Source organism: Pseudopodoces humilis, chromosome 12 (genome assembly GCF_049639895.1).
Source record: "Pseudopodoces humilis isolate 2021_Gansu_Grassland_sample_001 chromosome 12, ASM4963989v1, whole genome shotgun sequence".
NCBI classification, from domain to species: domain Eukaryota; kingdom Metazoa; phylum Chordata; class Aves; order Passeriformes; family Paridae; genus Pseudopodoces; species Pseudopodoces humilis.
Window position 1 is genome coordinate 2629639 of NC_142211.1, and position 14539 is coordinate 2644177.

A 14539-nucleotide genomic window follows, 5' to 3' on the forward strand; every position below is an offset into this window, starting at 1 on the left:
GCCTGCTGCCAAAGATTCTCTTGCCCTTTTTAGACAGGTGGATCCCATCCCTCCCTATGTCGCCCTGAGAATCAGACCTTTCTATATTGTTTTCATAATTTCTAGCCACTTTCCCAGGAAAGTAACTATAAACATAGGTGTTTATACATTCCATTAAAGATATGCCGTTTGATGGACGTCTCTCACGGCCAGTGCAGTTGGGAAGGTGGTAACCTGATTATCCAATCCCTGGTTGTGGTCGAAAACCTATAAATACTGAAAGAACAAATAAACGAGAATTCTTCTTTCACCACACCTCTAGCTGTGCCCGTGTGAATTATTTCATGTCCGACAGTGACATCCCTAAGTCTACAATCATTGTCATAAAAACAAAACCTTCTCGATGGCGCCAGCCACCAAGCCAGACATTGATGTGCACTATGTTTCTGCATCTGGCTGTCCCCATTTCTCTAACCAGTAGGATAGATGAGAAGATGACTTGGACACTGATGTTTTTCACCTGCTTTGTCAGGGCTTTATATTTTTCCTTGATCTTATCTATTTTTTGGCTTGTGGCGTCATTTGTACCCACATGAAAAAGTAGTAGTGGGTACTAGTCCATGCTCTTGAGAAGTTGGGGTACCCTTTCAGTAACATTACAGATTCTACCCCCTGGTAGGCAGCATATATCTCGTGACTGTTTATCAGGCTGGCAGATGGGGCCTCAGTGCCCCTTAATAGTCGCACACTATGAGCACTCAAAGCTTCTTTTTATGGTAACTGCTGTGTGCTGCTTGTGTGGATTCTCCTTGTTAGCCTTGCTCATGAGCATCTAAAGCCTTTAAAACACCAAATATGTTTTTGGTCTGGATGTTGGAAGGTGGAGGTTGAATTGGAACCCTGCTTTTGTGGGTCACCAGGTTCCAAGGTGCCTCATGCTCAGTGGTATCCATTGTAGGTGGATGATTCCAAAGCCACATTATCTATCTCCATTTCAGCCCCTCTAATACTGTGCAGCCTATTAACTGTCTTGTAATTCAGCCACCTACTGCAACAGGTCATCAACCTGTGCATGCTTAGTGCAGGTACCAGCCGTTTGTCCAGAAATATCTAGGCATCCATTGCAAGCTACCACCTGTACTGACATCGCCTTCTTTACCAGTTATGATGGTTTGCATTTAAGGGAGAAAAAAAAAAAAATAGCAAAAAACACAGAAGTGAAGCCTTTGAGAGAGACTGCTGGGAGTTGTGAGAGAGACTGCTGGGAGTTGTTTTTTTTTTTTGCCTGAGACTTGGCCAATCGCTGGCCATTTCTGAGAATTGACAGTGTTTTTGACCATTGAAAAGTGAGATCAACCCTGTGAATACCACCTTTTAAACCTAAGTCCAAAAGATTTTTGCTCTCATAGCTTCCGGCTTTGAAAGGTAACAGAACTCCAGCTAGCTCCCCCCCCCCGCCCCAGGCCATGAAGCCTGGCAGGGGCTGGGCTTAGCCTGCCGTGGCTCCCGGGAGGGGAGGATGGAGCCTGCGGGGACTTTCTCCCTCCCGGGCTGGTGCCAGGCTCTGCCGTGGACCCTGGCCCTGGGCTAGAGCGGGCCATGACTGCTTGACTCCACAGCTTGCACAGACAGCCACAGACTAAAAAACAGTGTCTGCTGCTTTTCCAGTGCTGCTGAGCTGAAATATGATCTTATAAATACCTAGCGGTGGCTCGAGCCAGATTTTAACCCTTTTACTACACAGATGAGACCTGCAGACTTAATCCTTTTTCCAGAGAGAGGAAAAAGAGAGTGATCAACATGTAAAGAGACAGCATAAAACATCAAAGTTAATGAAAGAAAGAATGGAGCTTCAGATGGGAAGAGAATGAGGAGATGCTTTAATAGGCTGAAATAATCTTTTGTTAAAGCTATGGAGATGGACACCAATTTTCTGAAAAACTCCTTTAATTCATGAAAAAGTATTTTGGGGCGAATGAAGTATTTCAAAGTGTAGATCTGAGCAAAGGTAATCCATTGATGAAGCTGAGCAGATGGTGAAGTAGCTGTGATCCCATGAGATGCTGGAACAGAGAAAGAGAAGCGAGAGTTGCTGAAGACTCATGGCCCCCAGGGAGAAAAAGAGAAAACCTCTGTTCCCAGAGATGATCACAGAGACAGATGAAGAGAAACTTTGCCTTTGAATAACTCATCCTTAAAATTACACCCCTTGAGTTCATGGCCCATGAACACACCTCAGAGTAATGTGAAATGAGAGGAGAGCCTGATGGCAGAGTTTTCCGGGCAGCTGGCATCAGGGGAATGAAAAGCCATGAGAAAACTGTTTTCTTGTAGAGAACTCTCCATAAAATGACAAAAGAGGACTCTTTTTCTCTACAAAGACTGATGAAAAGACTATTACATAGTTGGTACTGTTTTAACCACCAAGTTTTGTCTCTATGTTGTCAATTGGACAAAAAAATGCTTAGGTAGTAGGGAAGAAATGTTTCTGGAAGTTTTATTCTGGTTTCTTATTCTTGTAGTTTTGTTAATAAACCTTCTTTATTCCTTTTAAGTCTTAAGCCTGTTTTTCCCTTCTCCTAATCCATATCTCACAGCAAAAAAATAAATAGGTTTTCTGGTGATTTTTTAGCTAGTGCTTTAAAACCATCACAACAGTTCCATCTGGGTGGAAGCATCAGACTTCTTAGGGGCTATCTCAGTAGACGCACTGGTTTTGGCTCTGAGACAAGTGCCCAACATTATGGCTGAGACCTAGAGCACTTAGCACTTACCTGAGCTGTGGACCTACTTTCAGATTGCAGCACCCTCCCCATATGCCCTGCCCACATGAACTGCCACATCACATCCTTCTGATATGTCACATTCTGTTTGCTCGCCCTGTTCAACACCCTCTGGGTTGCTCATGCTTTCTGGAGTCATTTAAATCTCCCACAGTACTCCTGGCTATGACCCCTCCTTGTCTGATTAGCTCACAAGAGCTTCCAAGCTCTGACACAGCTCTGGGCTGCTGATCAGGCTGGACTGCTGATTCTTCCTTTTCCTTACCCTGCAGAATCACAGAATTACTAAGTTGGAAGAGACCTTTAAGATCATCAAGTCCAACCCATGCCCTAACACCTCAACTAAACCATGGCACTGAGTCCCACATCCAATCTTTTTTTAAGCACATCCAGGAATGGTGACTCCACCACCTCCCTGGGCAGACGATTCCAGTACTTTATCACCGTTTCAGTAAAAAACGTTTCCCTAACCCCAGGACACCAACATAAATTTCCCTTGGTGCAGCTTAAGACTCTGTCCTCTTGTTCTGTCACTTGCTGCCTGACACATTCAATTCCTTTAGAATTCCTGACATTTTTTCAACACTTTCATCACCTATCCTTTTCTCTCTAAACCGGTATCTCCTTCATATTCCATCCTAATCACTGCAGAATCATCTGCATTGGCTTTCACTACATATGCATCACCTTTTTAGTCTATACAAATTATTGCAGCAAACTCCTCTTCCTTGTCCAGGCTGATCCCCTAACATTACTTTATGAAACCTTGCATAACTTATTGTCGTGGTTTTAAACCAATAACTAAGAAAATTACTTATTTCTTGCTGTGAGATATGGATTAGAACAAGAGCAAAACAGGCATAAAACTTAAAAGGGAAAAAAAAAAGAAAGTTTATTGACAAACTACAATAAGAACACCAGAATAAACTTCCAGAAAAACCTTTTCATCCCCTGTCTACCCACTATTCCCTTGTTCACATGACAAAAGAGACAAAACCTTTGGAACTTTGATGGTTAAAACAGTCCCAATTCTTGCTACAGTCTTTTCACCAGTCTTTATAGAGAAACAGAAGTTTCTTCCTGTTAATTTATGGAGTTTCTCACAAGAAAAACTATTTCTGTTATAGTTTTCCATTGCTCTAATGTTAGCTGCCCAGAGCTGCTGTTATTAGAGCCCACTCCTCCCATTTTTCACATCACTCTCAAGTGTGTATGGGCCATGAGTCTAGGGATGGGATTTTTAAGGATAAGTTATTCAAAGGCAAAAAGTCTTCTTCATCTGTTTCCGTGAGCTTCACCAGAAAACAGTTTTCTCATTGCCTCTCAAGGCTTCAAATCCTCCAGCATTTCACTGTGCCATAATTACTCTACTTTTTACTCAAAATTTACACTTTGAACACTCTATTCCTCCCTATATACTGTCATGAATTAAAGGAGTGTTTTCAAGACCTTATTGTCCATTTCCATAGTTTTAACAGAAAGATATTTCAGCTTAATTAAAGCATCTTCTTGATTCTCTACCTTTTCTTTTCTTTCCTGTCACTGGTAGTTTATAAAGTCTCTTTTCATGTTGATCACTCTCTTTTCTCTGTCTGGATAAAAAGATTAATCCGCAAGTCTCATCTGGGAAATGAAAGAGTTAAAATCTTGCCCAGGCTGTTGTAGGTAGTTCTGTGGCCTCGGCCGGTGCAGGAGCTGGAGCCGTCTGCGATGGAAAGTTCCTCATGGCTGCTCTGGAGAGTGTAGTCGCCGCGCCCAGCCCGCTGCAGGCCCAGAGCCTCTCTCTTTCTTCACTCAGCAGTCTCCAGTGAAATCCAGCCACAGCAAAAAAACCTGCAGCCGAGCCAGAGATCGGCTCGGCCCGGCCCGGCCGGAGCCCGGAGAAAACCCCCTCCACAGGGCCCACATCCCCCGGCCGGGAGACGCTGGGCCCAGCCCAGTCCCCGCCCGGCCGCATGGCCTGGGCAGGGAACGGGAGGCCTGGAGCTTTGCCGCCCTTCCCAGCCAGGAAACAAAGAGAACCAAGAAAGCTCTGGTTTTACACTTTAAGGTAGGGTTCACAAGTTGATCCCACTTTTCAATGGCCTAAACTGCTGTCAATTCTCAGCAATGACCGATAATTGGTCAGGAGAAAAGACGCCAGGCAGATCCCAGCAACTTAAACTTTCTTAAAGGTAAAGTAACTCCATGACACTTATACTTTCAAAATAAGACTCAACTGAAAAATACAGTCCAATAGAATCAGAAAATGCTCCAAAGTACAGTTGAAATATTCAGTGAAATGAAAATATTGGAAATAATAACACTAGAACATAAGTAATACCGTATAGAAAATATATTCTGATATAAACTATATCTAGTTTTCAAAAGTTTGAAGCAAAGCTTAAAATGAGTTAACCACAGTAAGCCTCAGATAGCATTACTAAGTCAAAGCACCATAGTAGCTTAATTTAAGAAGTTAACACAATAATAGAAAGACCTTATCATTTTCACACAGGCAGATAGTAATAGGACAAGAGGGACTAGCTTTAAACTAAAAGTATTGAAAGTACACAAAGATAAGCTTTTAAATTCATGTTAAGTGCCCAATATTTGAATGTTTTGCTGAAACAATGAATTTTGGGGGTTTTGGGGGAGGGGGCATGTTTAAAAAAAAAAAAAGCAAATATATTCCAAGGTACATTATAAGTAGAAGTGATATTAATGGAATTATTATCCATTATAAATTGAATCTATATACCTGGGGGGGGCGGACCCCCTGGGCCTGGCATGGGGGGGTGCAGACCCCCCAGGACCCGGCGTGGGGGGGGGCAGCCCCGCGCCCGGCTCCTGCGGGGGAGGAGCTGTGTCTTTCCACAGGTGTGGGGAAGGAACAGGCACCCCAGGGCTCAGCATGGGGGGGGTGGGCAAAGAAGCCCAGGGAATGCCAGCCCTGGAGAAGATGAAGTTATGCTAACAGCGGCTCCTGTAGTATACAATAACAGCAGAGGAGCAATGTGATTACAACATCAGCCTTTCAATTACCAAGTAATCAAGGATATTTGTAAAATTAAAAATTATTTTGGTCGTGATAGTGAAGTCTTAAGGGGAATAATAAGAACTACATTGAAATCACAGGATTTAATTCCTGCAGATATTAAAGACCTATTTCAGTGTCTGCTAACTCCCTCTGAATATGATCTTTGGGAAAGCTTACGGAAAAAATCTTTAACAAAGCTCCTAGCTGAACTCAAACAAAGTAATCAAAATGCACATGATACAGAGAACAATGAAATCACTTTGGAACATTTATGTGGGGAGGGAAATTGGATTAATCCTGCCGATCAAGTGAGAGTATTAACAAAGTTTGTTGCAGATAAAGTTTGTGATGTGGCTGAAAACATTTTTAACCAATTACCAACAGTTGATATTCAAGTCAGTTATGTTAATATTAACCAGCTCCCATCTGAGAGTTTCTTACAGTTTGTAGATAGACTTAGGCTACAGATACAGAGACAAGTTAACGAACCAGTGGCCCAGATGGAACTGCTTACAGAAATGGCCCAAAGGAATGCCAACGAGGCTTGTCGTAGAGTAATTCTGAGTCTTCCTATCAACCCTCCACCCACCATAGCAGATATGATTGAAGCGTGTGCCCAGAAAGCAGACTTGTACAGTGTACACGACAAGAAACCAGGCAACCTAAGGACAGTGGCAGCAGTGACACCAGGAATGAACAAGCCACAGATGTCACCAGAACAGCTGCAGCACATCATCTGTTTCAAGTGCAAGAGGCCAGGACATTTTGCAAGGAACTGTCCTCAAACCCAGCAACAAGGGAAACAGCAGAAAGAAGCTATAGAAAATCAACCAAAAAACTAAAGTCTCAGCGCTTTTCTGTCAAGCACAGAGACATAAAAATGACAGACCCGAAGCAAAAAAAAGACTGTTTTAATGGGAAAAGGGGAGGAAAGGGAGCAGGGTGGGAGACTACAGAAATATAATTGTGAGGAACGTTTGCCTAATAAGGTCTGGCAACCGCAAAAGCGATTCAGACTTGTAACTGCTAAAGCTTTTTTTTTCAGATCTGATCATTGGACGGTCGTTGGAGTAGACTTGCAGAATAATTCACAAGACCTGGCTGGACTGGAGAGTAGGTATTTTGTTATTGGAGACACAGCACACACACCAATAGATTGAGGTGGCTCCCATGACAATTAAAGGAGAACTAACACACCTCACTCTCTTACCTAGGTGCCCCCAACCACCTTACTATGTAGACAAAGGGCAAGTAATAGCCCAGGTGATCCCTGTTCCAACAGAAGTCCCAGTAGATGACAAAGCACCAGGAGTATACTGGGCAGAAGTGGTGGGTGAAGACAAGCCCATTATGGGATGTAATTTAACACATAAATCAGAACATCTCCATGTAGAAGGGTTAACTGATACTGGGGCAGATGTGATTATCATACTTGAAAAGGTGTGGCCCTCACATTGGGAACTGCAACCCGTGGCAGGAAAAATTCAGGGTGTTGGAGGGATGAAACTGGCTAAAATTGCTAAAGATATCGTCCAGATTGAAGGCCCGGATGGAAGATTAGCTAGTGTCCGACCTTTTGTTATTGACTACAAGTGCCCCCTGTGGGGATGAGACACCATGTCCCAGTGGGGTGTAAAACTAACAATCCCTGAGACACCTCAGCATTTTTGATGGAGGCCACTGTAGAGCGTCCAGTCCAAAAGCTATCTTGGGTAGATAATAATCCAATTTGGGTGAATCAGTGGCCTCTCAGCAAACAAAAACTCGGGGTGCTAGAAAAATTGGTGGAAGAAGAATTGGCTAAAGGACACATAGTAGAAACAACCAGCCCTTGGAATTCCCCGGTGTTTGTAATAAAAAAGCCAGGGAAAGATAAATGGTGTCTCCTTCAAGATTTAAGAGAAATAAACAAAAGAATAGAGGACATGGGATCTCTTCAACCAGGCATGCCATCCCGGACTATGTTACCACAAGATTGGCTATTAGCAGTACTGGATATTAAAGACTGTTTTTTTCAAATTCCCCTGCAGCCAGCTGATGCACCAAGGTTTGCCTTTTCCATTCCTACAATTAACCGAGAAGCCCCAATGAAACAGTACCACTGGACAGTACTACCTCAGGGGATGAAAGCCAGCCCCTTCATCTGCCAGTGGTATGTGGGGTCTTTGCTGTCCTCAGTGCGTGCCTAAAAGAGAGATGCCATCATTTTGCATTACATGGACGATATTTTAATATGCTGTCCCAATAACAACATACTGAAAGACAACCTTGACCTAGTGGTTAAAGTTTTAACCTCTGCTGGATTCCAGTTGCAGGAAGACAAAGTTCAAATGATGCCACCTTGGAAATACCTGGGCCTGGAAATTACTGCACGGACTGTTCCACAAAAATTGGAAATTATTGGTAATCCTAAAACTCTAGCAGATCTCCATTCCCTGTGTGGGTCACTAAACTGGGTCAGACCATGGCTAGGTCTCACTAATGAAGACCTGAGCCCTCTACTCAATTTATTGAAAGGGGAGAGAGAGTTGCTGTCTCCCAGGGAGCTGACTCCAGAAGCAAAAACTCTAATTGGAAAAGCACAAAAGGCCTTGACAGAAAGACAGGCACACCGCTTCAAACCTGAGCTGCCTTTCAAATTTATTGTCCTGGGGAAATTAACACACTTTTACATGGGTTGATATTCCAGTGGGCCGAGGGGCAGAGAGATCCACTCTTAATAATAGAATGGATTTTCCTCTCCCATCAACGACCCAAAACTATCACCAAGCCACAAGAGCTGATGGCTCAGCTGATCCAAAAGGCCAGGGTAAGGCTGTGGGAACTGGCAGGTTGTGACTTTATGTGTATTCACCTCCCAGTCAGGCTCTCTGGAGAAGGCAAAAACTCCCCTGAGAGACTGACCAAAGAGATGTTTGAGCATCTGCTGCAGAGCAATGCTAACCTCCAGTTAGCTCTGGACAGCTATAGTGGGCAAATTTCAGTTCATGCACCATCACACAAATTGTTTCATGAGGAATTCCACCTCATTCCTCGTGAGAAAAGGAGCCGAAGGCCACTCAAAGTGCTCACAGTGTTCACTGATGCATCTGGGACATCCCACAAGTCGGTGATGACTTGGAGAAATCCACAGACTCAGCTTTGGGAAGCTGATGTTGAGTTTGTAGAAGGGTCACCCCAGATAGCTGAACTGGTTGTGGTCGTGAGAGCCTTTGAGAAGTTTATTGAACCAATTAATTTAGTTACTGACTCAGCCTACGTAGCAGGAGTGGTGTCCAGAGCGGAACAGGCAGTTCTCAAGGACATTGAGAATAAACATCTCTTTAGATTGCTTTCAAAACTGATTTATTTGGTTTCAAATCGAGAACAACCTTTCTATGTGATGCATATAAGGTCGCATACCCCGTTGCCAGGTGAAATTGCTGAGGGAAACCGAGAGGCTGATTCCCTTGCTGCCCCAGCTGAAAAGGTACGTCTCCCAGATGTGTTCCAACAGGCAAAGTTAAGTCATCAGCAATACCATCAAAATGTGCCAGGACTGATGCGACAGTTCCAGCTGACACGGGATCAGGCTAAAACCATTGTGGCTACCTGCCCCAATTGTCAGCTCCAGGCAGTGCCATCATTAGGCCTCGGGGTTAATCCCCAAGGAATTGAAAGCTGTGAGGTGTGGCAAACAGATATCACTCACATCCCCAGTTTTGGTCACCTTGAGTATGTACATGTGAGCGTTGATACATACTCAGGAGCAGTGTATGCCTCTGCTCATGCAGGAGAAAAGTCTGTGCATGCCAAACAACACTTAGTACAGGCCTTTTCCATATTGGGAATCCCTAAAGAAATTAAAACTGATAATGGCCCAGCGTATAAATCCAAGGAGTTCCTGGAATTTGTCCAGCAGTGGGGAGTGGAACATAAAACTGGCATCCCCCACTCCCCCACAGGTCAGGCTGTAATCGAGCATACACACCAGACGCTCAAACAAGTCCTAGCCAGGCAAGGTAGGGAGGCAGTGTGGATGTCTCCACAACAGAAACTCTGTAAAGCTCTGTTTACCATTAACTTCCTAAACTGCTCGTTTGAAAGCATGAATCCTCCTGTGACTCAGCATTTTAACAGTGGTGATCAGTTTAAATTGTCACAGCGTCCACCGGTTTTAATCAGGGACCCTGAAACTCAGCAAACCAAGGACCCCTATGAACTCGTCACCTGGGGGCGTGGTTACGTATGTGTATCCACCCCTTCAGGCCCCCAATGGATTCCTCAGAAATGGGTAAAACCTTTTGTTCCAAAGAATCCAGCCCCAGCAAGAAGAGAAGATAAGCAAGTGGCTGTTGCTTCCAAGAGAAGACGCCGCCAGAGAGAGCAAGAAGAAACCTTTCTAGCCTCTGACCTGCATACTTTGGCTGTGAATATGTTTTAAAAAATTTCTGTTTTCTTTTTGTAGAAATAACCTACCTCACACTCAAATCCATGATGAGCCTTAACCCTGCTGTCATCCTGCTCACACTGAGCAGCCTGACAGCGGCCTGGATCGTCCCTCAGCCACAACAGAACATCTGGGTGACCCTGGCACAAACACTCCAACAAGAGAGCATCTGCCTGTCCACTGCAGCAGCAAAAGACCCTATGTCTACCTGTCTGGTAGGAATTCCCCTGCAGGCTGACAAGCTACCCTCCAGAGCAGGGTGGCTATAGATTTTCTTTTGCTTCTGCATGGACACGAATGCCAGGAGTTTGAAGGACTTTGCTGTTTGAACTTGACCTTGGAAGCTCCTCCGAGAGATGAAAAACTTGATTGGACAAGTGAAACAAGAATCAGAAGACTGGTTTAGGGAGCTGTTCAAAGGCTGGGGACTCACAGGATGGTGGACTTCAATAATCAAAACAATCTTGTTGTTTTTTGTTATTTTGTTTTTAATTGTGTTAGCATTTAGAATTGTCCGTTGTTTGATTTTAAAGGCCCTTAGTAGTGTAATTTTTACTACCTCAGAAGCTAACCACATGGAACTAGCTGACAGAAACGAACCTAATCGGCCCACCAATTGTGAATGGTGGGCAAGCTCAGGGTAAAGGACAAAATGAGCTAGGGTTTTTCTTTCTCATTTTTATAACAGAAAAGGGTGAGGTGTTGTAGTGCATCAAAAAATCTTGGTATCTCCCAAGGGTAAAACTCACCTCTGGTTTGTGTAATGTTAGTTCCTACCTGAAAACCTTCTTTCCCTTCCCCCTTCCCATTGGCTATGACCTTCCTGTATCCCCTAATCCCCTAATCACCCCTGCCCCCTGGTATAAGATATAAGACCCAGGGCATTTCGGTCTCTCTCTTGCCCTGGATGGATGACAGACAATAATCCCGGGATTATTCCAGCAAGTTTGAGCCTCCTGTGTCTAGATACTTTGAGTCCGTGTTGTATCCACTCCAGGACCCCCTCCGCCGCCTGTGCCTTGAGACGAGCAGGCTCTCACCATGGGGGGTGGGACAGAGGGGTCCCACCGGGAGGAGGATTGCAACATATACCAGGAAATATTATTACTGAAATGTATGAAACAGTTAAACAGTATTGCAAAGAACATGCTGTATTGGGCTTGCATGGCCTGGTTTTTGGTAGGGGGGAGCCACGGTGGCTTTTGTGAGAAGCTGCCAGAAGCTTCCACAATGTCTGGCTTAGCCAATCCCTGGGGGCTCCAAAGATGGATATGCCACTGGTCAAGGCTGGGCCAATTAGAAATCATGGTAACGCCTTTGTGATAACATATTTAAGAAGAAATCAAAACAAAGGTTGTGGCGCAGTTGTAATTTTCAGCCAGAGAAAAGCAGAGTGAGAACATGCAAGAATGACTATGCAGACACCAAGGTCTGTGAAGGAGGGGGAGGAGCTGCTTCAGGCACCAGAGCTGAGATTCCTCTGCAGCCTATAGTGAAGACCATGGTGAAGCAGCTGTGCCCCTGCAGCCTATGGAGGACCACAGTGATGCAGAGATCCACCCGCAACCCATGGAAGAGCCCCACGCCACCTGGGAGCAGACTGTGATCCTGTGGGAGACCTGTGGAGGGAGGGGCCCTACCCCCATGCTGGAGCAGCCTGTCCTTGAAGGATTGCACCCCATGGAAGAGTGACCCACTCTGCAGCAGTTTGAGGGATACTGTTGCCTGTGGGATGGACTCACTGCAGCAGTTTGCAGGGAGCTGTTGCTTATGAGATGAACTCACGTCAGAGAAGTTCACAGAGAACTATCTCCTGTGGGACAGACCCCACAGTAGAGCAGGGGAACGACTCCTCTCCCTGAGCAGCAGGAGAAGCCACGGGTGATCAACTGACCATAATCCCCATTCCCTGTCTCCTTGCACCACTGGGGTAGGCACTAGAGCTGGGAAGAAGGGAGGGGTGAGGGGATGTCAACAAGGGGAATATGTTTTTAAGGGTTAATTTTACTTCTTATTATGCCACCCTGATTTTGTTAGTAATAAATTCACTTTGTATCTCTAAGCTGAGCCTGTTTTGCCCATGGTGGTATTTGATGAACAATCTCTCCCAGTCCTTATCTCAACCCATGAACCCTGTGTTAAATTTTATCTCCTCTGTCCATCTGCAGAGAGGAGAGTGGCTTTTGTGAGTGCCTGGCATCCAGCCAGCATTAACTCACAACACATGCAGAATAAAAACATCACCTTAAATTTTAAAACTAAACACAATGCTAGAAATTTTAGTTTAGACAACAGTGATTCACTAGCACAGAAACAGACATATAGTTTCACAAGCTATTCTCAGTTTTAATATTGTTGATTTTGAAACTGTAAAGCAAACTTATATGAAAAAAGAACATCAGATTTCACCCAAAGAACCTAAAACAGTGACAGCTGAATGTAGGGAAAGTGGAGAGGGAGATGATGATCTCTTCTTGGTATCCTGTGACAGGATGAGTAAGAATAGTTCAAAGCTGCATCAGAAAAGGTTCAGACTAGATATTAGAAAACATTTCTTTACTAAGCAGGTGGTCAAATACTGGAACAGGCTTCCTAGAAACATGGTTGGTGCCCCAAGCCTGTCAGTGTTTGAGAGGTATTTGGACAATGCCATTAATACTATGCTTTTGGTCAGCCCTGAAGTGGTCAGGTAGTTGAAATAGACTGTCATTGTAGATCCCTTTCAACTGGAACAAAGAATTAAAAAAAAAAAAAAAAAAAGCTAAATTACACATATTAAAGGAATCTGGGACAAAAGTCATGGCGTTTCACATTCAGTTCCTGTTTTCCAAATCCTGCTTCCCTCCTCAATTTCCCCATGCAGCACACCCTCCAATGCTGGTGGGACTGCATAGGTGATTAATCATGTCACAGAAGTGTGTGCTGAGCTGGCTACTTCAGAAGCCCCTTTAATTCCCTGACAAATCCAAATTATGCATTACTTACGGTTTTACTTCACGTCTTTCTGCATTTGCTCAAGAACCTGCAGGGAGATCAGCTTAGAAGTACAAAATTACATTACTTTTGTATTTTACATCTATATTGAATTTATTTTAAAAATTCATATTCCATTCAAAGGAATAAATGTGAATATTCAGTAACTTAAATGAATGGAATTTTTATGAGATATTGCACACATTTCATAGTAATCTACTTATAGAACCATGCATATATATTTCTGGTGTTTAACAAATATTCTAGTTCAAGAAACTGAAAACTGCATGTCTGCTTATGTAGATATTTTAGTTCCATCAAAATAAAATTGAATAAAACAGTAAAAAGGAATTGGTTTTGCAGCCTTGTAAAAAATCAGTTCTTCACTACACATATTGAAATGCATCATTCTGTCTTGCCAGTGTTCTTTGTTTTTCCAAAATTAACACACTTACCTGTTGCTGAACCGGTACCTGCTGTACTACCTGTGTGGCCACGGCCGCCTGGCCAGCCACAGATGCTTGTAAAGTCACAGTCGAACCTGTGTCTGAACCAGTCTCTGATGTCTGCATCGTGGTCTGTGAATAAAATTAAAACGTAAAATTAAAAGTTCAGCACAAACTTCTTCAGTTTTTGTCACTTATTCAGATCTTAAAAGAAGCATATTCACCCAAAATCAAATCTGGGGATTAGCTAAAGATTGTTTCATGTACTATTACATGAGTACACAGAGATATTTATTTTTCATTTTTTAAAATGCTGCTTTGGCCTAAAATATTAGAAAATTCATATTATATATTATATTATTACTTTGTCTAATATAAGGTCTGCTTCAAGTTTGCAGCACATCAAGAAAAGAATAAGCTTTGGACTTCATTATTTTTTTCTAGCAGTTTACAGTCTGCTTTGTAATAGCAAATGCATTTATCCAGTCAGAAGAAAGGTGCACACAAAGCTATTTACTGCTTTAAAGAACTTTTAGAAAAACATCTGTTCACAAGTCTGATTCTTCTCTAACCACACTTGTATACATTAGCTGCAACTATTATTAAATTTTGAGAGAAGACTCGAAACATTTTACCTTATTAAGACAACACACTTTAAGCTACTTATATGCACAAAAATAATTAATTCTAGAAGCTGCACATATAAATGCTTGCTTCCTAATTAAGCATGCCTTCACAAAAAGACTTGTAATCATCAATGCAATAAAACTGAATGATGGAAATATTTCCAACTAAGTCATCACAATTCTAAAGACCAAAAAGAGTAATTTATGTAGTAATCACAGTACAAGTAAATTATAGTACCTTCAATATCATCACCTTTCAGAAAGAACTAACATACACTGAATAA

At 43.1% G+C, this 14539-nt stretch overlaps 1 protein-coding gene across 1 annotated transcript in view; it reads right to left on the minus strand.

Annotated features, from left to right (window-relative positions):
* The window catches only part of LOC148183277 (transcription factor RFX3-like), a 252407-nt gene that overhangs the window by 177123 nt on the left and 60745 nt on the right, over nt 1–14539 (minus strand). Inside the window, exon 2 of the mRNA XM_088061502.1 lies at nt 13639–13761. Within this exon, the coding sequence (XP_087917628.1) occupies nt 13639–13755 (117 nt within the window). The 5' untranslated portion in view covers nt 13756–13761. The remainder of the gene's footprint in view (nt 1–13638; nt 13762–14539) is intronic.